Genomic DNA, 22,610 nt, shown 5'->3' on the forward strand with positions numbered 1-22,610 from the left:
GGAAGGGAAGGGAAGGGAAGGCGAGAGCGAAAAAGCGAGCAATTAAGGGGGCAACTGCCACAACTGCTGCTTGGCTGGGGCGGTCTGCTTACCTAAGGCACCCGGCAGATCCCCAATGCGGCTAGTGAAGCCCGGGCGGTCTGGAGGGCGGCGCCTACCGCCTTCGTCACGCTAGCACCCAATGCGGCATTAGCGCCTGCTGCTGCCAGTTCCACAGCAACCTTTGCATCATCAACTTCGAAAACACACGCAACTCATAACTAATTCGCATTTTACCAGGTTCAGTGTTTCCCTCTTTGCTGTCTGCCAGGCAGCATTCACGGTCAGAGAACTCACCAAAAGTCAGTTCACTCCTCCTCCAGGTTCTTGCTTGTTGTGTGGGATTGCGTGGATGTGAACTATTTTCTTGGATGGTCATAATAAAGCTGGGTGCTGCGCTTCACACCCTGGGCCAAGAAAAAAACAACAGCATCCAGGTCATCGGCAGCCTAAACTCCATCCAGGCACCTGTTGAGCAAACAGCTTCAGAGGAGGCACTCGATCGGCTTCCAAATCTGGGTCCGAACCCGCACTGACTCACTGAGTACTCCGTACGGTGTGCGGAGTCCCATGCCAGCAAAAACGCAATCATGCCTCTCACCATCCTCCACGTGTCCAAGCCCAACAAAGGACTGAGCTCGGTTCATTCCCGCTGCTTCGAATTTTCTACTATTACCGGCTTGATGCTACTCCGTACGTTCACTTTCTTTCTCTCTCTTTTTTTTTTTTTTTTTTTTTTTTTTTTTCAAATCAGGATTTTACTCTGTATTTTATAATAGCTTCATACGGAGTCCTCTGCAACGTATGCGGAGTACTTCAGGCAAAGAGAGCCTAAGTTCATGGATGCCACCAACTAGTTAAACCGAAATGGCTATAATGGCACCACTTTCGCCGCACCCCGGGGTTGGGAATAAGTACTCTGGCTCCGGCTTTCGCGTGCAATTTTCGAGGTCACGGATCTTCATACCCATAACCAGGCACAACAACCCCCGGTCACTTCGTTTCGCGGGAAATGCGCAAGTTGAGAGAGACAATAAATTTGCCGACATGTGGGATATTACATAACACGTATGTAGGCAACTAACTTTACTCCTCCGTAACTACTATATCTCAACCGTTCCTGCTTCCTCGAGGCACCGCTGGAGAGTAGTGTGTGTGTGCTCCTTCCACTTTCGGGGCTCTGCTTTTATTTTTGGATGTTGTTTTTCTCTGATTTGTGTGGTCTGGATCGCTCTTTCTCTGAGCACTTCGTTATGTTGGGAAATGATTGGTCAAAGCTTCCTTGTTGGCCAAACAGAGCAAAAAACAGTTTAAGGCAGGTACGGAGCACGATGACGTAACATTTTACCAATCAGCATTGGGCTTGGCGGTATTCCGTGCAAGCGACCGATGATTGGACGTCCTCGAAGTGTAGGACCGCCATCCCAACGTCCAGACCAGAGCACGTAAATCTCTCGAGAGCATAGGCTGGCCAGCCTGAGCGGATGATACGAGGCTTGCGGCTTTCGAGGCTTCAAATGGGACGGTAAACGGGATGGAGATGCCTCTCAATTTCGAAACAAAACACTTGTCCTCCTTCTTGGAAATCTAGAATATATCGATTGGGACAGCACAAGCAAAAGCCTAGGAGCATCCGTTGATGGCCTCCGGAATCATGATGCTAGTCTGTGCCCCCTGGTGCAGCGGTCCGTACATCGTCTGCCAGATGAGTGGGATTGCATGATCACGGGAGGGTATGTCTGTATGGGACGGGGTGCATACATAAGTTCCCAAATCACACAATTCATTTCTTTTCCATCAAGCCATCAGCTTGATTCAAAGTAGCATTCTGTGGAAGTCTACTTCAATTTCCTACTATCCTAGCAAAGCCATTCTCCGTTATTCATATTACACGAGGTCTACCGTGTGAACATCACACGGCTTTCCCGATTTTGCAAGGAACAACCCCTTCCACTAATTGGGTATCCTCAGGATTTCTCATGCAAGGCTTCTCGGAAAAGCCCACACGTATCTCTGATTCTCTGTGGGATATTCCTGTTGTTCATCTTTGGATGAACAATCGTACAAAGGGCTGTGTTATTAACACATCCAGCTATCATCATCACTTAATCAGAATCTAAATGACTCGACAGTTTTTCATTAAGCCCATTCCTATGTGATGAATCTGGAGACCTGAATGCTTATATGCCTAGAAAGTGCCCTTCAACAATCATTGCATTCTTGTGTCGGTGTGTACACACCTCTTGCATACTCTGGCATTGTCCTCCATTGACAATTATGGCCCATCCACCACCAGGTTCATTCTACATTGGCATTTCAGCCATCATTAAGCTGAAAGAAGACATCTTTGAATAATCAAAAGCTTTCTATTCTCTCCATTGTTCCCGGCTTCCCCTGAGTCATTCCAATTAGCCATTCTGCCATTTTGTACTATCCTCTCCAAAAAAATTCTTGGCCATGGAGGGACCTACTTTTTCCACCTGCCAGTTCTTGATAGCTTTCTCTACGCCACTTCAGTCAGCTTCGTGAATATCCATCTGAGCTCCGATATCTATATTCCTCCTCAAACTTTGCTCTTCTTTCTTCAGTCAAAGCATCCATACATATTTCTACATACCTGTTTTCAATTCCTTCAGATCTATTGACATGGCACCACGCGAGACAGAACACTTCACAGAGGACTATTTTATCTACATCACGGATAGTTCTTCTGATGAGTGTGCTCCCGAAGATGAGGGTATTTCTTCTGCCTCCTCCGGATACGAGCCTACGGATGACGGCAATATTCATGTAAAACCAGCGAAATTGGAGCTCGAACGTGAGGTTTCATTCTATTCCCCATCTTGCTTTGTCTGTAAGGTACAGGATGGTATGAACGATGACCTGGAGACTGATATCTTAAAAATAGCTATGATCGAACCACCTAGCTCGAATAGAGATAAAGAATCCAAGAGCCAGAGCACGGCAGACTCGCCCAAAGTTGACCACCGTACTCCTACAGGCGATAACGACACAGGTATCAACCAGCCATCGAGCCCAGCCGTTTCCCTGTCATCTCACTTTGACGCGCAATTTTTCTTCGACCTCGCCAGTTCCATCTCTCAGAGTTTTCCTTACCAGCAGTTTGCTGAAGAGCATGGCTGTACCGTTGATGATGTTAACGATGTGTTGGTGGCCAACGTCGTCATCCCGCTGATAAGCATGGCGCCGCAAGAGCAGGCAAAAACTATCGGGGCCGGACCATCGACGACTCCAGCGATGGGAGAAACATCAGACCAGAGCTTCTCGAAAAGAGAAGATGATGCAAACAACAAAAGTGCCAAACCGACCAAGCCGACTGACCTAGAGCAGGAAATTGAAAGTGGTGAGAATGTCGAAAACGGCCAGACCGAGGCTGAAAATCGCACCGACGATGGTAAAGACAGAAGCACACCTGCGTCTGCCGCTGAAAACTGCGAGAAACCGACTCAGCCCGCTGAACCAGCTACACCATCGCCGTCCAGACTCCGCAAACGGGCTCACGAAGAGGACGAAGAATCGACCGATTGGCCAGAAACCAATCAGAAGAACAGATTCACAGCCCAGTCTGCTCTGCTCGACTCGCCATCTCCACAGAAAAGGCTCAAATGCTTTTTCCCTGAACAATCAGCACCCAAGATTTCCCTCAATCGCCCAAAGAAGTGCATGCCCTCCAAGCCGGTCATCCTTCCAGACTTGGACCCCTTGCTTATATATGAGTTGACGGGCGAAGCACCTCCGCCAGCATGCAAGCCGGGACGGCGCCGGGTCTACCGCGATTTTGCAGGTAGTTATCAAGATGTTGTTCCCCAGGAAGGGCCGGCCATCGCTGGGTATGCTGGTATTTTCGGAAAGATGCTCGAGTCGGGGGAGATCCAGGTTGTGGCGGAACCCAACCGTAGGAGGAAGTTCATATTTACGAAGGACATGCAGAGCCAGGAGGGCAGGGATGAGGGAGAAATGGACTCCAATGAGAAGGAAAGTTGCCCCGAGGACCTTTTCGAGGGTGAAGATGAAGAATCCAGTGTGCCAGATGAGCTTTGGTATTAAGAGTGGACGGTAGAATTGAGTGGCCTCGTTGTCGATGACTTTCGTGTTTACCCGGGTTGCTTTTCTTCATTCGAGTTGTAGTTGAAATTGGGTTTGAGGCAAGAGGGCTTTTTATTGTTCGTTATTTCAAAGTGATTGTTGAAGTTTATATGTGGCTTTTATATTCGTTTTTCTCCTATGCCATATAAATTTTTTAAAAAATGATACCGACTTTTTCATATCTGAGGTCCTCACAGCGATGCGTCGTGTGCGATCTTCTAAGAATGTGGGCTGTAGACGGGACTCGGGGCGAACGGTAGAGGATCCAATTGGAGCGGAAATTTAATGGCTTGTGCGGGAAGATAGCTGTAACTTGTCCTGTGGACTTGTTTTTCTTCAGATCTGATGTGGAATTAGTGTTCCTTTTCTCTGGTGGTTGATTACCTATTTAGCTCGAAACACCTGCGACAGGGACAGTTTTGGAGGGCTGTGAGGGACATCTTCACCTGCTTCCAGATAAATTAGTACTTTGAACTTGATAAATCAGTCGCAACATGTGTAATTGATATCAAATGTGACAAGTTTATACACCCCGGCTTCTATGAGCATCTTTGGGGCGAGCGCGAGCCTTTGTTGAAATGCCACATTCATTCAAGCGAATGGTTGGTGATTGTTTGCCCGTAAAAGGGATATAAGAAATGACCACCAGTTCCATGGGTATCAGATAAGAACGCCTTCGCTTCCATTTTTCCTCATGGGTATATGGCATAAAAATGCACAATTGGAATTGAGCAATAAATTAAGTCAGAACTGCACCTCTTGAAGTGTTACCAAGCCACATGATTTCCTCAACGCGACAATATGATACTAAACAGCCATGAGCAACTTTTAAGACATTCAAGAAAGGTGTAGGAAAAACATTAACACATTCCAATTGAAAGAACCAAAGGTGCGATCAAAGACCAACTTGCCCAATGTAAAACAAATGCCCCTAAGAACAGAAGTACAAAACAAAGTACAGTGCCCAACTGATGAATTCCTAAAGGTTTTAGGAAGAGGAAAATGTTGAACGAGGATCTTTGCCTATTTGTGAAACTTAACAAGCAGCACCAGACAGCAGGGGCGTCTGCTTTTCTCGACTCATCGATTGTCCTGTCCACTCCCATAGTCGGCGGATGGCTGGGATGTATGGCCATATGGGCCTCCATAACTTGTGTCGTAGTCATGCATTATGCCGCTACCCATTGGAGCTGGGGAACGTCGAGGCCCAGTGTCTGTGGGGGCTGTCGGATCATAGGCAGACGGAGGCGGGCGGTGGGGACTGGTGTCTTCGATCTCATGTTGTTGCAGAAGAGCATACTCATCCCCGTCGTCATGAGTGCCCAAATGCGATCCCCCAGGACGACCGGTTCTAAATTCTGTATCTCCATCTTCCTCATCGAGCTCGTGGGGGTTAGAAGAGAATGCGGCCTTCGATTGAGCGGCGAATGTGGGGTCAGATCCATCATATGGCATCATGCCGGTACGACGGTAGTCCATCACGTCCTTTATTGACATGAAGCTCGTAATAATGAAAAGGAGACTTGTGTCGATGATAATCAGTAAATTGGCCCGATATAAAATCCAAGGCAAGCCGGTAGATCTCGCTCGCTTTGGGGGGAACGCTTACAAAACAAAAGCACCGAGGACAGCCGTCCCAGTGCTCAGCGTGCATTTCGCCGGGCTCCCATATGCAAATGCATCGCATCCTGTCTTTCCATCTTTCTTGTTGTCCTCGTCATTCGATCCCGCTGCCTTCCCGCTCCCCACATATGTTGCAATCGCGACCCAGGCGGTGAACCACAAGAAGGTATAGAGGCCATCGACGGTCGCGAAGGCGTAGGGATTACCGAAACGGCGAGCTCGAGGCCATATCGGAACAGCGGTCAGATATATCAACCCGGGAATCGAAAACCAACACTTTGATCAACGAAGAAAACAGATTAGTAACAGCGTTCTCGGGTGGAAAAGTTCTTTGGGAAAAGGTTGCTGGGTCGATAAATAAACGAGTTCAACGTACCAACGCGAAATACCACGCGGTGCGGCCGTCAGTTTTCCCATCCCTTGTGAAGACGGCGATGGTCATCGCCCATGCCAGGAATATAATGAAGGCCTGGAAGGCATGAATGATGTTTTTTGTCCGAGAGGTATTGATATGAGGCAATCTCATTCTTCTCGGGATGAAAGAGGTCACGTTGATCCAACCAGTTTCCGGTCACTTCGTGTTGTTGTCTCTGTTTCCAGATCGGTTTGCCTCCGGATCCCCTCAGTCAACTCTGAAATCCCCGTGATAGATCTTCCGCAAATGCACGGAGAGCGATCGGCGTGTCAAGCTCCTCTCAGGGATCCCAAAAATTTACAAAAGCGCTTGGCAAACGAAGGTTTGAGCACTGCTGTACGGAGTATCAGAAGAACAATAGACAGAAAAAGGAAGAAGTGCAGGAGGTCATGCCAGCATCATGGTCGGGTCTCTTTGAGCCGGTGCAAAGAAGATGGATGGCATACAACTAACAAATAGCAATACGAAGGCTGCTCGCCGCAGCAGCAAGGGTGGGTTTGTTTACAAGGCTGAGCCGGGGGGAGGTTTGGTGGTCTGCGTCAGCTCTCGGCGGCCCGTGTCGCTGCTTGGCATAACTACCTCACGGCGATGAACGAACAACCTGCTGTTGTTGAGATGGATCACAGAGCGCAACATGCAGCCGGAGCAGTGCGATGGAAACATGCTGCTCTCTCACAATTCAGGTTTGGTGTCGCCAGAGTCTACATAGCTAACACATATGACCCCACCCAACAACTTATAACTAGTTATATGTGACGAGCTAGCTGAGAGTTACAGCTGGGCCGCCGGAGCCCTACGGATTGCAGCAGATATGACACATATGAGATGTTGAGACCTATGTTTGTTTGGGGTCAATCACTTGGATCCTAACAGAGAAGGTAAGCAATTAAGCTACAAATTTATAAAGATTGAATCTATATACATATAATTCATCTATACTGTTGAGCTTCCTACAAATTAGCTGCAGGATGAGTGCTTGTCTACCAGCATACGTTCTTTGCTACATGGGAGGACATTAAAACAAATCTTTTCTAAAAAGGCCTGCTGGCTGTTTTTATGGATCTTGTGACACCAAAATGGAGATACCATACTAACAGTCTGCAAAGAACAGGATGGGAATGAGATTGTGCACTGTGGAATGGGTTCAGAGCTGTTAGGAAATCCCATCCTGTCCTGAACCCAACAGTCAGTCTAAGCAATACTTGCTTAGTGGAAACTCTACGCAATACGCCTATCCGACAAGGCCAACCAGGATGGAATTGTGTCTCCTGGGTAAGGGTGATACGAAGGCCTTAAGGACGAGCGCCATGGAATGGACATCCTCCGGGCTAGCTATCCGGCTGCCTAACATACCTACAAGCTTCATTATTTTTGGTATCCTCTTGAGAGAAGGCGATGGAAAGGTAGGCTGATGGTCATTATTCAAAGTTAACATCGACAAGCGAGGCCAATGGCGTGAATGAAGAATTGCAAGGGTGTGTGTGTGTATGTGCGCGCGTTTAGTTACATCACAAAGCTGGATCAATCTTTAGAAGCCATTCATGTTGCCAAAATATGGTGTAAATGCCCCTGGGATTGATCACAACTAGCCATTGAATTCTTCAACTATTATTGCTCAGCTGTTTGACATGGATACCCTAAGCTGTGCGACTGCAAGAGATTGATGGATGATAAGACGAGCATCCTAAAAGGTAAAATGTTAGGGCGCAACTACGAGACATGATCTCCGCTAGATCACCAGCCAGGACAGGCAGTATAAGAGCCGGCAAGCTGGCACTGGAGATTGACATCGATATGGCTTCGATCGCACCTTATCAAGCATGACATCTCTGATAGATCTGCCCCTTGATATTCTCCACGAGCTTGCTGCGGTTTGTGCTCCCCCCAGGCCAAAAGTAAATAAAACGACACGTTTATGTCTATACTTTGCTAAACTCTGCGGCAGTTCTGCGGCAAAGCAGAGCTCTTATCCCTGCGGCTCGTCTCTCGACCGCTAGCTTCCTTTTTCCTCCCGTATGCGGACCGACAGCTTGCCCTCGAGATCCGCCGTAGGGCCCATTACCACTTGCACAGAGCTGCGGGAATTTCAGGCTCTCATGAGAAGGCAATGGTACGGAGGTTATTAGATGCTGGGGCACCTGTCAACCAATACGACGCGGCCGGCGAGACTGCTTTACATGTCGCAACTCGTCATGGCAACCTGGACGCAGCACATGTCTTGCTAAGGGCTGGTGCGGAGGTTGATGCAATCACTGCCCACGCATGGACGCCGTTGCATCTTGCCTGTCGATACGGATATGTGGATATCGCGCGAGAGTTAGTAGTCTTTGGAGCTGATGTTAACAAACCCGGTTTCCATGGCTGGACGGCTTTGCATTATGCCGTTCGGGGCAGACACGTTAATTGTGCGCGGGTACTCCTGGAATTCGGCGTTGAGGTTGATATATGTGATAGTGACGGGCGATCAGCACTGAAAGAGGCGAAACACCAAGGATGGGGTGTGTACAGATGCTATTATGTCAAGTCATAGCTTTACGTGCATAGCGTTAACGCTCTTAAGATCTTGACTTCAGATAAACGGCTCTCTATACCGAATTACGACTTTTTAATATACACACTTAACATATCCGTTCCCCTTCCATTCTCATATGACCGCGTCGGCTTTATATATAGCGCCCGCGAAAACGCCCCCTTCTTATCCCCCTGAGCGGCTCCAGCTTCACCAACAATACCGTCACCTCCGTCCACCATCAAGTTCCAATGCACGCCAGTCAATCCCCATGGTGGCCCTGGTAGACTTGGATCCTTCCAAAGGGGGAACTCGAGGCACACAACTTGACCGGTTGGAGATAAAAGATCGACCATCCGCGAAGCCCACTGCCTTCGCATGCTTGGGTGGAGGGCACACAGGAACTGCACATATCAATATCGGGCCCCTCAAAGTAAACTCTCAAACCAGACTAACTAGAGAACCCACCGTATAGTCATAGATAACATCAAATTTGATCATACCTTCCCAGCCCGACTTGAAAAAGTCTGCATGGATAATGGTTACTTCACCGGCCTCCTGCCACTCTTCCCATGAAGACCCAAAGTTATACGACTGAGGGTTTGCAAGTTCATTCTTCGCATACTCTTGTGCAACGGATACCCCCGTCGCAGAGACTTCAAGGCCATACACGTCGTAACCGTGCAGGGCGAGCATTACGACGTCGTAGCCTTTCCCACAGCCCTACAGCCACACACTTAATTTTGACCTGAACATGAGTGGTGCATAGCCATGAGTGTGGAAAATACCGGTACTAGGGCTTTCTTTCTCTTCCCGTCTATTGTAAAGGGGCTGAAGAGATCGCGCCTCTCCTCGATGAGGTCGATCAATGCGGGCGATGGTTTACCTCTATCCCAGAGATCACTATTATCTGTGTCCCAGAGGAGAGACCATCCGTCGCCATGATTCTCTACTGCCCTAAACGTCTATATTAGTCGAGATTGTATGTAAACTAAGACATATAGGGTGAATAACATACCGTGTCTCAAAGTGTTTGATGAGGCGTGTTTGCCCATGAGGGCACTGAATACTTTCAGATCCAGCCATTGACGCTCTTCTAAACTTGTCCAAATGTTTCACCTCACATAATAAATTCACAGTTACTCGTACATCCCATCTTTATATGGTGTTGGGAGTGGCGAATTTCCAGGACAACGGCTCAATTGATCTAGACAGAGAAAGCGTTCCGGCGATGAGGCTGGGTCTCGGGAGCTTCGCCGGCCCAGTGGGTGGCGAGAGCCTTCGGAGAGACGCCTTTTGCATATCCGGTTCGGGTAGGAAATGGGCGCGGGAGAAGCTTGGCAGAGATCAGATCACATCACATCACATCACATCACTTACAAAATAGAGTAATATAAAGGGCGCGATCTTACAAATTTTGGGCAGCACGGTAGTTGGATTCACCCATATTCAGATGTAGGTGGGTGTTAGACCAGCCGCACATGGTTTTCTTCGATTTACCTAGTTAGGTGACTTTCACTTCTCTCGAGATAAACATTTACAGTACTTCTATATTGTTATTTGCTTCCTCTATGAATGCCTGGCAACATTCAGGAATCAACAGCCATGACCCAATATCTCGGCCAGCCCCTCAGTGAATCTATCACAGAGCACATCGGCGCCACACCGCTTGTACGATTAAACCGTCTCCCTGCTTCATTCGGAATCAAAGCCAAGGTATGCGCAAAACTCGAATACTTCAATGCTGGAGGATCGGTCAAGGACCGTATTGCAAAGCGCATGGTGGAACAAGCTGAGCAGGATGGGTTGATTAAACCGGGTGACACGCTGATAGAAGCGTCAAGTGGAAATACGTGCGTGAATCCCAATATACTGCAAAAAGTATCACACAGTCTATTGACATTTGGTGAAGTGGCATAGCGATAGCCCTTATGGCAGCGATAAAAGGTTATAAATGCATCATCACCCTCTCAGAGAAGATGTCATTGGAGAAAGAACAGATCCTCCATGCACTAGGCGCCAGAGTCGTACGCACGCCGGCCGGTGTCCCAATTGAACATCCAGAGTCTATACTAAGTGTTGCCAAACGGTTAAAAGAAGAGATACCAAATTCGTGGATCTTAGATCAATACAACAACCCGGAAAATCCCCGTGCCCATGAATTTGGAACCGCAGAAGAGATATGGCACCAGACACAAGGAAAGGTGAATGCTGTGGTCGCGGGAGCCGGAACAGGGGGCACTATCACTGGCATGGCAAGGGCATTCAAAAAGAAGAATCGAGGCGTGTTTGTCGTTGGGGTGGACCCTGTTGGATCCGTCCTTGCCCAGCCAGCAGCCCTAAATGGGAAGAAAAGCGAGTATAAAATCGAAGGAATTGGGTATGATTTTGTGCCTGGAGTGCTCGACCAGGCGGCTCCCGATCTTTGGGTCAAGACAACGGACAAAGAATCGTTCCAGATGGCGAGACAACTGGTGAGCCAGGAGGGGATACTCTGCGGCGGTTCATCTGGTGCAGCTTTCGCAGGTTTGCGCCAGTTTCTTGAGATCCACCCAGAGTTCAACGTCGAAGACAAAACGATCGTGCTGGTGTTGGCAGATAACCTTAGGAACTACCTAACCAAGTTTGGCGACGATGCGTGGATGGAGAGTAATGGATATGGATTAGATGTAAGTGATAGGTGAGTCGCATCACAAGTAGCACACGCAGACTGTAAATAGATAGTTTTGGCTGAAATACCATATTGATCAAGTTGACTCCATAATTGGAATAAATCAACATATTTGACCAGCCCAAAATGTCGCCGGAGAGTCTAACTCCCTTTTTTCCCAGTCGGCCTAGAGGAGCCCGCCGCCATATTACTTTGTCTATATTCGACGAGGCACTCTGGGCTATGCCATGCCCAACTCATCCATTCGTTCAACATCGGTTCTGAAGAATCTTGAGAAATTGGATTGGTAGTGGCATTAAACGGCTCCCATTGGCCGGCTGACCATGGGAGACAAAAGCTGTAGTCTTCACTGCCAAGGGACTGTGGTGGACCTGATGCCGCACAAAGTCCCATTCCCTCTTTGAATAGCTTCAGCCATTCAGGGTTATCTGCTGCCGTTTGATTCCACGGGTCGTCGTCTCCGTACATGATACAGCGGGCCTCCTTTTGTAGCAATTCATCACTGACAGTGCCCCCTGCGGCCTGGATCCCATTTACGAATCCAGTAAGGCGTGCGGTGAGATATTCAAACGGCGTTGGCTTGGATGCCGTTGATGTGCGCTGGTCCGTTGGTTCTGCTCCCCGAGCGTCTTTGGCAGCTAACCAAGAAGCGCTGAAGGGCTCTATCCCGGTGCACTCAATACCAATCAAATAAGGCGGCATCGCATTTCCCACTGCTAAAGCCACAGATGGATCGAGGCCTCGACAGCCTCGCCAGTCCTTCATTAGTGCCCCTTTCCGGAAGTGCCGGGCAATATGGTCATTTCTTTCAGACCATAACGTGAATGTTTCGCCGCAGAACCCGCATCGCGAATTGATATTTGTCACTTGGGACTTCCAGGTGTCCATCGACGGTATAAGATTGTTGACGCCATGCACCAGGCGCAAATGCTGGACCAAATGGTCCTTGCGGTAAAACGTTCGCAACGCGACAGGTTTCTGCTGGCATAGGCTAAACCGATGGGACTCGATATGGCTTTCCGATGGTTGGGGGCAGTCACAGAAGGTACACATCCTGGTACCGCCTGACGGATCGTTGTAGGTCGAACCGAACGGGGCACAGGTGAAGGTCTCCAGGGATAAGTGCAATGTATTTTCATGCCGCGTCCAGTCATGCTTCGTGCGAAATGTGTCCGTACAGAACGTACATTGATACGGTCTTTTGCCCACTGACCTTTTTGTTGAGGGCGTAGGTAGGGTAGAAGCAGGTCTTGTTTGCCGTCTATGACGGCGCCGAGGGACTTTCTCCAGGTAAAAGCGACCGAAAGATCCATGAGAATGGTTAGAGTCGAAGCTGTAGGCGGATGATCTGGAGCTACTTGATACAGCTGATCCGGACGCTTTGGAAGATACCAGGGATCGAGCATCATTATCCTCCGGCGGTGATTGGTGCTGTAAGTCTCCGGTGGGCAGGTAGCTCGTTCCACTGCGAGCCACTGCACTCCTAATAGCTTCTAAGGATGCAGCTTCGACTTCTGGAGGCGAGTTTCTCCATCGGTCAAGTGGACTGAAAGACGGCCATTGCTCGTCCGAAACTTTGCGGGGTTTATCGGGGCAGCTGAGAGACGTGGACGTCAGGCACCGGTCTGCAGACGCATGTCTACCCCGTCTGCGAGCGTTTGCAAACCAGGTTGACACTTGAGTGACAGTCAGCTCGGTTTGCTCAGCCAACTCCGCTTTTTCCTGCTTTGTCGGATAAGGATGGCGGCAGTTCTGTTTAAGCCATTTCTTTAGAACTTCCACCGCATCCTTAGACCAGTTTGACAATTTGCCTATTGACTCGGGCTCCTGAGGCTGTTCATAACCTATGGTAGGATTGGAGAAGACATGCTGATGGACGGATTGGTCCGTGTCGTACAGAATCGCCTCCGTACTGTGCGTTGACGATGCCTCGGAATATGGGAAGATGGAGTTAAGGTCAAAGGACATGGAGTCGGATGGATTCATATTACCCATCGACTCCTGGATTTCGGTAAATTCGGCGCCCGAGAGCACGTCGAGGCCCGTGCGCTTGGGAATATGCTGCTGTGATTCATTGGACATCTTCATCTATCAGCAGGCTACATATGCTGAACATCCAACACAGCGAGAGCCCTCCAGACGTGTAGCTCTTCCCGGTGGTTGCTTGCTTGAGGGATGGGACGTGCGTTCAGAGTCGCCACCAGGTATCTCGGGTGAGACTGATCAGGGCGCGCCCTATCCATTTCCTCTTTCGGCGCTACTTGACAGCAATCTGGAGTGTCTGTGCATACTTAACCATCTAGCACCCTTTTCCTTTGCTCAGCCCACCGGATCTCTACCACATCATGCTCAGCAAAGCGACATCATTCACGGCTTTGAACCAATCCGCTCAATTTACCCTTCGTGTTGCTGCTACGTGTAAAAAATCTTCATGTCTTAAGCCATAACTAACTACTCCGTAGTTGTGGAACCCTTTGATTAGTCAGATTTTAACCAACGTGTTCAAGGGGGCCAGAGGCAGAGGCAGAGGCATGAGCATCAGCGACAAGCACACACAGTGATGAATAATAGGATTCGATAGTTATACGGAGTGTAGTTAGTGGTATTAGGTGGGTGGGTTGATGTAAATTTTCAACGGGTTCCGGTAGAAGATAAAGCAAAACTGCGCATGGCCGAGAAGCAGCTTCGAATAATCCTCATGTGAGCCGACACCTGCGGAAAACGGTCGGGTGTGAAAATTGCACTCGAGAGGTTTCCCAATCTGCTCAATCCTCTTGATCTCCCTACTAGCAAAGCAGTAGAGACATCAGCACGGACACGAAGGCCGGCTAGGTGTATGGCAGAAAAGACTATTCTCCAGTAAGCCCGCCGAAGATGTCCAGTAATGGGGACGAACGGAACCAGGACCAGCCATGGACTAGCCATCCGGCCTGTGTATCTTCATGCACCAGATTGCGGGAAACAAGGTTAAAACTGTTGAAGGGTTAAATACATTTTTAATTATCTCTGGACACAGTTTTTGAAGGCGCAAGTTTCCCGAAGTTCCGAAATTCGCACAGAGGCTCCGTTCGCAGCTCGAAAAACCGATGAAGGGTGGCAGCAAAGGCTTGGCCCGAGAGAAACTTGGTGGACCAGCGTTCATCCCCCCTGGCCGATTCGGAGGAAGCTGGGATCGTCGACCGGATTTACCTCTTACGCGTGGCTCCTCATGTTTCTCTCGCAAGGACGACAACGAGCTGCCCCTCACACAAGAAAAGAGAGCTTCATCGTCCTCTTTAGGACCTGGAGACGGCCACGGGACATCAATGCGAGGCGTCGTTAACCATCAGGTCAAGAATCGCCGAGTTGGTTAACTCTTGCAGGGTTTTCGTCCCGACACAAGCTTTGCCCCTTCTGTTAATGTCTCTGATTTCGAGCATCACGTTGACGAAACGAACGCTTCGATCTCGAGATTCGGAATCGGGGTTTTACCGATCGATACCCCTCAACACGACGATTGCTAGGGTTATCGCGCACCAGCGGAGCGTTGACCATTGCACGGCTTTGTCCGTGGAAGGTTTAGCTTCAGCACAACCCTTACCAACCAAGCGGCTGGCGACTTAAAAAGTAGCCGCCGTCGCTTACCCATGTTTGACAAATGACCGGTTAGCTGCAGGGCCACTCCGTCGTGTTCGAGCATTTGACCTTGTTGGAGAGAATCGAGCCGGTAAGAATGGCCTCATGCGCCTCTCGTCACAACTAGCCGAATTCTCGGAATCTGTGCGCCTCTAGATCTTTAAGATTTTCGCGGGAATCCTTGCTGAGCAGAAGGTTCCTTGTGCTGTGCGGGGGGTGCTGAACCTCGTATGGATTCCGCGTAGATCAAAAAGGTGGCAAACCCCATGGGATGCGGCTCGATGGAGCGCATATGGCGGCCGCTTGTCCTCCATAGTCCGCACCAACCCTGAACGTGCAGAGCATCTCGGGACAACATGTTGACACCGGGGAAGAAGTTCCATTCTCCGTCGCAGCACGTAGATGTTTTTGACGCCCTAGTCCCGCTGGTAGCGCATCTCGGAGGCAAGATGCATCTTTCCGTCGGACAGCCAGGATGTTGGCAAGGGAATTCAACCCGTTGGATGCTCTCCTTGAACCTAGCAATAGCTGGCTGGTCCCTGGCGCCCTTTCAAGGGTGGCTTCTTGTCCCGTCTCCATTTTTGACTTTCTTATCCGTATTAGCATCCTTCTATGTGGAAATTATCTTACATTGCTGCAGATGCGGCTGCATTTATAATAAGCTGGGGCTCTCGGCTGACGCGCATCCTGCTGGGGAGGGGGGTGTTTTCCCCTCCTCCATAGTCACATTCTCCTTTCAGATTCCCTGAACTATGCGCACATAACTAATGATTCCGTGGGCGTCCGACAAAAGTTTGTTATGTTGGCGGAGTAGATATAGTACCTTATCTGGTTTGGTATTTCTCGCGTCGGCAAACTCCCAGGAGAACTCAGTCTTCCGTTCCCCTTCATTCAGCCACATTATTCCATCAACAAACAATGATGGAAAACGGACCCCCTAGTGAGGAGTATTACCTTCCTCGAGACTCGAGGCAAAGGAGACCTGTAGGCTTTGCTCGTGACTTTTTGACGAGAGGCACCTGAAGGCAAGCTAACAGCGCGTTATTATAGGACGACCGACGCGAGATCGAATTGCTCCACTATGTCTATAGCCGGCCAAATCTTGAGGAATTAAGAGGCTGTCCAGAGAAGGTTCTGGGGGCGATTGATGAGTTTGGCAAGAAAAAAGCATACTTGATGAATGTAGGCCAACGCAAGGGGAAAATTGTTACCAGCCTCATCGAGGAGGTTAAACCACAGGTGATGATCGAGCTTGGGTCTTATGTCGGGTACTCTGCCATTCTGTTTGGGGATGCTCTGCGTCGTGTGGGCGGCAAGAAGTACTACACCTTGGAGAAGAGTCCTGAATATGCTGCCGTCGCCAATATGCTGCTTGATCTTGCCGGCTTGCGAGACTTTGTTAAGGTCTTGGTCGGGAGTAGCGACGTTTTGCTGCATAAATTATGCACCACCGGCGAGATTATCACAATCGAACTCATGTTCCTCGACCATTTCAAGCCTGCCTATACCACTGATTTGAAACTCTGTGAGCAACTCGGCATGGTTGCAGCTGGGACCGTCCTTGCCGCTGATAACATGATCATGCCTGGTAACCCGGTATATTTGGATTACGTGCGAAGCAGCGTTGAAACCAAGAGGAGCAAGGCGAAAACGTCTCCTAGTGGATATGAGATATTCTCTCAGAACATCATGTCTTGGTATGTCGACAAAGATGCGAAACCAGCGTTCGATGCCGTCGGTAATCCGAATTTGATTTACGAAAGCCGGTTGGTCGAGAGCTTTGAACCATCTGGAGAGCCCGTATGTTAGCCCTGGCTATATTCCGTTTGTAATATTTCTTTGTGTCTATGCTGATTGTTGTTACACCAGGATGGAATTGAAATCACCCGTTGTGTTGGCGCCCAAGAACCGAATCACTTATAAGTATTCCGTACCGGAAATAACACTGATGTTCCACCGGCAACCAGCTATGCCCTCGATGCTTCACCTGCGTTAAACCACTTTCGAACAAAATTGCAACCGTGGAATGCGATAAGACCATCGAATTGCGTGGTAGAGTGATAAACCTCGACAGGTTGTATGCTATTGATTAAGAGACGGAAGCAACCCGGGTCTATCATGCCCTGCCGCCCTGCGTATTGAATCCATGTGACATTCCAAATATTGCCTTTTACGTCTAAGCGAAGTATCCTCCAAATCACAGTGTTGCGTTAACGGCCTGGCCTGGTGTACACATCATCATAGAAGCATTTAGTTCATGTAAACCAACACGCAAACACTAAAAGCCTAATCCGCTTCAAAGCAGGAGACAGCGCCGGTGAAGTTTTTTCAAGTTAAAACCCCTAATCGCAGCTGGTTACTCTTAACGTACTTACAGTTCTTGATAGAAAATGGACTACTTTACGTGTAAGCATTTCATCGAGACTTAAGAGAAGTCGGATCTTTGAGAGCCGCCCTTGTTGCCAACCGCTATCAGGATTCGAATGCTTTTCGTCGGGGAGAGTTAACTAGTTAACCTAGTATCCTTGGCCCTAAGGTAACTATGGACTCGAAATCGTACATGGCCCGGGACTCGTGGACCGTGGCGGTCTTCATATTTAGCCCCTTCAGAAACCATGACCGCGCGCATTAAGCAACAACTTGATAGCCTTAGGAGAAAGCGGAATCGAATGCTTACTCCTGAGTAAGGTGAATTGTGTCGGCTGCTCTTTGGTGCCATTGCTAACTTGGCTTGTGTACAGCTAGACGACGGGACGCCGACTTTGCTGCCTTTTTGCAGCTGGCGAAGCCCAGTTAGCGTGTTCGGGTGGTTGAGTTTTGAAACCTCAAGCCGGTCCTGATCCCAAAAGGATAACTGGCGGGCTAAACAGGTCTCGTTATGTGATCTTGAATCCCATCCTATCAACTAAGCTGCCCTTTTGCTGGCGTTCCCAAAATTGCCGGCTCCTGAAGAGGAATACAGCTGGATACAAGGCTGTTTTTGTTCTTCACAGAAACGGAGAAAATGCAATTAAGTGATGCAGTACATTATGTCATGCCGTCTTCCTCAACGCTATGACTACATGACTCGAGGGGTGGAGTTAGCTGTACTCCGTACTTCGTGCTATGGGCGGAATAAGATCTCGACATTTCGGAGCGCGCTCCCGCGACCTGGTGATCTTGGCTATGCTGTGGAACCACCTATGGGCTCTCTTCTCCCTCACTATGACGCAAACTTTCGATAGCACGGCACGGTCGTTCGTGGAGCCGTCCCAACGGTAAATGCTCAGACATCACCAGGATTCTTTTCTGCAACATCCCTCCCACCAAGCTTTGCGATAGCAAGGGGGTGTATCGGCGATTTGACTGGGACAGGATCTGTTATTCAACATTTAGAACTTGCAAGAGAGCCCTTGAAGCATCTTCATCCGATAGTTCTGCCGCTTTTCATTTAGGACTTCCCTCAAGTTCGCGGCTCGAATACTTTTGTTCTAGACCCTATTATCCTTTCGAATTCAATGTTTAAGGCGGATCTGAGAAACCCATTGAAGATCCGGTCATTTCCAAAGAGCAAAGTTTGATCTGTCTCAGAGAAAATCGAAATAGTTTAGCGTGGGGATCGCCAGCCTTGTCCGAAGATCTCATTGCCTCTCCCCGTTGTTGGTGCAAGCTCTCGTGGCACGAGAGTTGCGTGACGAGCGAACCTCCCGCGTCACACATACATCGACCTCCAGAACTCCTCCAAACGGAGGACATGTGGAGTCTTTCTCTCAGGTTGTGCAACGTGTTGACGCCACATGAAGTAGTGTATCCTCCAAGTTTGCAACACCCGAACTCCGTACGTAGTATGGAGCACAAGTCTCCCGTTCGGGTCAAGAGTTTATCTGGCTGGAAACCCGGCATGTGTTGCAGAAAAGCTGCATCTGGATACGGAGGAGAAAATGAGAAAATAGCCTTCCCCTTTCCAAAGTCTGCGCACCGCGGTTGGTTCCTTTGTCATTCTCCCGGTTGCTTTGGGAAGTCCTACCGTTGATCCGGCGCTTGAGCCAATAAATGAAGTCTGTGGCTTGAGTTCGACTTCCTTCTTGGGCGGTCAAAGCTTACTCGCGAGTCGCCCTGTCTCTGGTTTTCTGTTTCACGAATTTCTCGCTCTGCATTGTTGCCCGAAGCCCATTGCCACCGCCGCGAGCTCCACGTGGTGGGAGTGGTCAGCCTTCATATCTTCGAGGATCCCCAGAGTCCAGAGAGCCTGCCATGCGTACAAACGTTAACTGCGCGGACTCTCTCTCCTTGTGGGCAGGGCCTGCTTTCGGCCACCCATTCCTTGGATGCAACACGCATGCGATAACTGCAGTATAAGCCACGTTTGCGCGCCCAGCGATGCAGAATCCAAAGAGCAGGAACAATGCACTGTGAACACGGAAGATGGCCCAGGCTTGGGCTGCAGCGATTGGTTGCTGTCGAGCCAGAAGAAAAAAAGAATGTTAAAAAAAATGCGTGACTAGCAAAAGTGATCTGCAAATAGGACAAAGGGCCCGCTTGGGAACAAGGTGAACGGCACAGCCTGCAGATTGGTACTTCTAGACCTTCTGCACCCTCCCCGCCTTTTTTCAAGTGGCGGATCTCGAGCGCTCCTGGATGTCTCCCGCGACCTGCAATTCCTTGGGTAGGTACTCCGTACGGAGTACAGTATTATTATTCTCAGCTTGGCTTGAACCGGCTTCATTTCTAGAGGTCCGTTTGTTGATGCTCTTTGTCACTTCTATTCTCAGGATAATTCTCTCCTTTACACCCTTTATACACATTGCGGACAATGAAGAGCGTGGGGTCTGGCCTAAATACTGGCAGACTGGCATCAGTCCAGCATGTCATCGATGGCATTGTTGGGGGATTTCTCGCTCCTATTGCATCGGAGGAATGAACCAGAGTTCGACCCCAGCCTATCCGACACCTCGAAGGCCCCTATGATATTAAGCATCTCTGGATTTTTCTCCGGCGTTGCCCTCCTCGTTGTTCTCGTGAGGCTTTATGTTCGCATATTCGTTGTGAAACGCTTTTCGCTCGATGATTTTTTCATAACACTTGCATCGGTGCATCCAACTCCTCGTTGACCGACTGATAATGCTTCTATATCCTCTCAACTAACGCTGCCGGTATAGGTCTGCGCCTCTCTCATTATCGGGTATTTAATTTTTGAATCGAAACATGGACTTGGGCGATATACCCAGTTCCTAACAAGATCTGACCTTTCTGCGCTTGTAAAACTCGCGTACTTTCATTTCATGATCCTTGGACTTGGAATCTACTCTGTGAAGATATCATTCGGCCTCTTTCTTCTGCGAGTTCTTGGAAGAGGAAAAAGACGTGTCTTCGTGAAATGTATCCTTGGTATGCTTGCGATTCACCCGTACCATACCCTATATTTGGAAAAGCTGCTTATACTTTAACGCCGGAAGCTGCTCTATTTGTTCTTTTGTTGGCCCATCTCGGGCTTCAAATCTTCCGCTGCATTCCCGTGTCTGCTGGGTGGTCACTCACTGAGAGAGACACGGCGCAATGTTTGTCGAGAGCGGGGTTTATGGTGTTTAATATGATAATCTGTGGTGAGTCCATTTTGTGTATCTCCTCACGAGATGATAAGCTAACTGGAAACTAGGTATCGATGCTGCTATTGATGGTTGTTTTGTAACTTTCTGCGTTGTTTTATTTCATAATCTTCAGAATACCCGACGGTTTCGGTTGGCATTTATAGTGATGGTGGCATTCGGTTATCTGTCAGTTTGAGAACTATGGCCCTGGCTTGACCGAAGTGCATACTAAACTTGGCTTTCTAGGACATGCTTCGCTGCAATAATTAAAACTTCAATGTCGGTGTACGCTTTGAAAGTGAAGGTGAAATACCGGTATGTTTGCCTCGTGTCCATGGAGCAGATCATTCTCAATTCTAACAAGGTTAACATCTTAGTGGTGATGACTACGGTTTATGGTCTCTGTATGTTAGCAATTCCCTGTCCGCGATATATCACATAACTCTTTCATCATTCATGAGACGTTAAGCTTATTTTCCGCCGCTTAGTCTGGAACTCCATCTAGCTTTAATCTCGACATCTCTTCCGACCCTAGGACCCATGTTTAAACGATTTTTCTCCTCCCAAGCCGAGTCAGCCCACCAGCTTACCACCGGCCGCTACACCCGTCGCCGCCCCGAGCGACTCAACCTTTCACGGCTTTCTAGCGCAAAAAGTTTCCCTCAAGGGATTCCCCGCCCCAGCACCATTCACAGCGAGTCAAACGACTTCGAAAAAAACCCGGGAAATCGGCCCGGAATATGCAACTACAAGGTCGAGGTCACCGGCCCGGCTATGCCCAAAAAGATCAGAACCAGCTCATTTGGCGGGTATCGCCCTTCTATTAATAATATTAACGAGAATTGCGAGACTGGAGAGATCATTTCGTGTCCTCCCAGTGCATTCACAGCGAAATTCCGGTCATCCAGAGAAGAAAGTGAAGCGTGCCCAAGCTCACCCACGAGTGGTATTGTACGAAGGACAGATGTTTATGTATGCATGGACGATGCGGTGGATGAAACCTGTGAGATTGAAGGTGAAGGGACAGGGCCAAGGGGATCAAAATGGAAATTACGAATGTTAAAGCAGTGATTGAGTTTAGCTAGTAGGGGTCGGCATTCGGACTTTTGAGTACAACTGTTTGTTTGGGTATCCTTTGTTGGATATGTTGTACTTAGCATGATCATATGCAGGATTTTGCAGTATTGATGAATCAAGGATCCTGAAGGAACTGATCTCCCAGTCCTCGTTGTAATTGCTGTTGATTTTTCAATGGAATGAGAGAAACATTTATAGAGACATAGACCCTTGTTTCTGACTCCTGAGCGACGAAAACTCAGCAAAACCTCTTTGGATTGAATTAAGACACACTGGTCATTGCTCAAACTCTTGTCTCTCTAGATAACTTGTCTTTTCCTTGGGTAAAGCAAGCAGTTCAGGAGCAGGCTTGTAGTTCTCCTGAATGCGAAATGAGACATGCTTGTAAGGTTTTATGCTCTGGCTTCGCAACTGAAATGGCCTTGATGCACAAACTCTATAGTCAAGACTTTGGCCAAGAAATCACGAAGCAAATCTTACATTGCTAGCTTGATTTCTTGTTTTGCATTGAGAATGTTAAGAAGCGGCGTATCCAGAGAATATATCGGACAGACAGGCCAGGTATATCCGTCCACATTCAAAGAGCTATACACAAATAGGGGAAATACAATTGGAGTTCTCTCGTCTCAGCACCAAACTGCTTGATGTGGGGGGAAGTGGAAATTTGGTTGGGCCAATGCGGGGTATATTTGATGCCTCCCCTCACCAAGAAGGGAGTTGAAAGAGTGCTGCTCTTATCCTAGTAAAGGGGATGGTAAGCAATGTTCAGATTCCTCTGCACGGGGGAGGCAGAGACATATTATCACAATATTCTGTCGATAGGTGTTGGTAGCACTCGGTGTGAAAGAGACGGCGTCATGGACGTATCTACCCCGTATGATGTACTCCGTACGAGTACTGAAACGGGGAAAGGAAAAGTACATGTTCAATACGGAGTACACAGTACGAAGTACGGAGTAACGTACGTCGGATAGCTAGAGCCTTGTA

General features: G+C 48.7%; 12 protein-coding genes across 12 annotated transcripts; 6 read left to right on the forward strand and 6 right to left on the reverse strand.

Annotated features, from left to right (window-relative positions):
* Positions 1-42: 42 nt before the first annotated feature.
* CIMG_13015 (uncharacterized protein) lies at positions 43-1,010 on the reverse strand (the record flags this gene model as incomplete). The annotated part of the gene is made up of 4 exons (XM_004445261.1): positions 43-171; positions 352-398; positions 581-708; positions 937-1,010. 4 exons carry the CDS (start codon positions 1,008-1,010, stop codon positions 43-45), a joined length of 378 nt encoding a protein of 125 aa, XP_004445318.1.
* Positions 1,011-1,383: 373 nt separating this feature from the next.
* CIMG_11670 (uncharacterized protein) lies at positions 1,384-2,288 on the reverse strand (the record flags this gene model as incomplete). The annotated part of the gene is made up of 5 exons (XM_012358642.1): positions 1,384-1,626; positions 1,801-1,828; positions 1,931-1,992; positions 2,105-2,131; positions 2,280-2,288. The coding sequence occupies 5 exons, from the start codon at positions 2,286-2,288 to the stop codon at positions 1,384-1,386; spliced, it is 369 nt and encodes a 122-aa protein (XP_012214065.1).
* Positions 2,289-2,685: 397 nt separating this feature from the next.
* Positions 2,686-4,107, forward strand: CIMG_06084 (uncharacterized protein; the record flags this gene model as incomplete). The annotated part of the gene is made up of 1 exon (XM_001242187.2): positions 2,686-4,107. The coding sequence occupies one exon, from the start codon at positions 2,686-2,688 to the stop codon at positions 4,105-4,107; it is 1,422 nt and encodes a 473-aa protein (XP_001242188.2).
* Positions 4,108-4,475: 368 nt separating this feature from the next.
* Positions 4,476-6,643, reverse strand: CIMG_06085 (uncharacterized protein). Its single transcript, XM_001242188.2, has 3 exons — positions 6,146-6,643; positions 5,756-6,045; positions 4,476-5,668 (listed from the first exon to the last, which is right to left on the reverse strand). Exons 1-3 carry the CDS (start codon positions 6,293-6,295, stop codon positions 5,227-5,229), a joined length of 882 nt encoding a protein of 293 aa, XP_001242189.1. The 5' UTR covers positions 6,296-6,643; the 3' UTR covers positions 4,476-5,226.
* A 1,361-nt stretch (positions 6,644-8,004) lies between these two features.
* CIMG_06086 (uncharacterized protein) lies at positions 8,005-8,714 on the forward strand (the record flags this gene model as incomplete). The annotated part of the gene is made up of 2 exons (XM_001242189.2): positions 8,005-8,055; positions 8,130-8,714. 2 exons carry the CDS (start codon positions 8,005-8,007, stop codon positions 8,712-8,714), a joined length of 636 nt encoding a protein of 211 aa, XP_001242190.2.
* A 31-nt stretch (positions 8,715-8,745) lies between these two features.
* CIMG_06087 (thiol methyltransferase) lies at positions 8,746-9,893 on the reverse strand. The gene is made up of 4 exons (XM_001242190.2): positions 9,712-9,893; positions 9,482-9,650; positions 9,162-9,416; positions 8,746-9,097 (listed from the first exon to the last, which is right to left on the reverse strand). Exons 1-4 carry the CDS (start codon positions 9,777-9,779, stop codon positions 8,780-8,782), a joined length of 810 nt encoding a protein of 269 aa, XP_001242191.2. The 5' UTR covers positions 9,780-9,893; the 3' UTR covers positions 8,746-8,779.
* Positions 9,894-10,118: 225 nt separating this feature from the next.
* On the forward strand, positions 10,119-11,491 carry CIMG_06088 (cystathionine beta-synthase). The gene is made up of 2 exons (XM_001242191.2): positions 10,119-10,546; positions 10,606-11,491. The coding sequence occupies exons 1-2, from the start codon at positions 10,269-10,271 to the stop codon at positions 11,375-11,377; spliced, it is 1,050 nt and encodes a 349-aa protein (XP_001242192.2). The 5' UTR covers positions 10,119-10,268; the 3' UTR covers positions 11,378-11,491.
* A 14-nt stretch (positions 11,492-11,505) lies between these two features.
* On the reverse strand, positions 11,506-13,446 carry CIMG_06089 (uncharacterized protein; the record flags this gene model as incomplete). The annotated part of the gene is made up of 1 exon (XM_001242192.2): positions 11,506-13,446. One exon carries the CDS (start codon positions 13,444-13,446, stop codon positions 11,506-11,508), a length of 1,941 nt encoding a protein of 646 aa, XP_001242193.2.
* A 792-nt stretch (positions 13,447-14,238) lies between these two features.
* Positions 14,239-14,686, forward strand: CIMG_06090 (uncharacterized protein; the record flags this gene model as incomplete). Its single annotated transcript, XM_001242193.2, has 2 exons — positions 14,239-14,298; positions 14,381-14,686. The coding sequence occupies 2 exons, from the start codon at positions 14,239-14,241 to the stop codon at positions 14,684-14,686; spliced, it is 366 nt and encodes a 121-aa protein (XP_001242194.2).
* A 539-nt stretch (positions 14,687-15,225) lies between these two features.
* Positions 15,226-15,558, reverse strand: CIMG_06091 (uncharacterized protein; the record flags this gene model as incomplete). The annotated part of the gene is made up of 1 exon (XM_001242194.1): positions 15,226-15,558. One exon carries the CDS (start codon positions 15,556-15,558, stop codon positions 15,226-15,228), a length of 333 nt encoding a protein of 110 aa, XP_001242195.1.
* Positions 15,559-15,897: 339 nt separating this feature from the next.
* CIMG_06092 (O-methyltransferase) lies at positions 15,898-16,965 on the forward strand (the record flags this gene model as incomplete). The annotated part of the gene is made up of 3 exons (XM_001242195.2): positions 15,898-15,963; positions 16,030-16,779; positions 16,849-16,965. 3 exons carry the CDS (start codon positions 15,898-15,900, stop codon positions 16,900-16,902), a joined length of 870 nt encoding a protein of 289 aa, XP_001242196.2. The 3' UTR covers positions 16,903-16,965.
* Positions 16,966-19,707: 2,742 nt separating this feature from the next.
* Positions 19,708-21,912, forward strand: CIMG_06093 (uncharacterized protein). The gene is made up of 7 exons (XM_001242196.2): positions 19,708-20,048; positions 20,118-20,346; positions 20,415-20,561; positions 20,615-20,732; positions 20,793-20,861; positions 20,924-20,950; positions 21,035-21,912. The coding sequence occupies exons 1-7, from the start codon at positions 19,824-19,826 to the stop codon at positions 21,615-21,617; spliced, it is 1,398 nt and encodes a 465-aa protein (XP_001242197.2). The 5' UTR covers positions 19,708-19,823; the 3' UTR covers positions 21,618-21,912.
* Positions 21,913-22,610: the final 698 nt, after the last annotated feature.

Source organism: Coccidioides immitis (assembly GCF_000149335.2).
Source record: "Coccidioides immitis RS genomic scaffold supercont3.2, whole genome shotgun sequence".
In the NCBI taxonomy this organism is placed as follows: domain Eukaryota; kingdom Fungi; phylum Ascomycota; class Eurotiomycetes; order Onygenales; family Onygenaceae; genus Coccidioides; species Coccidioides immitis.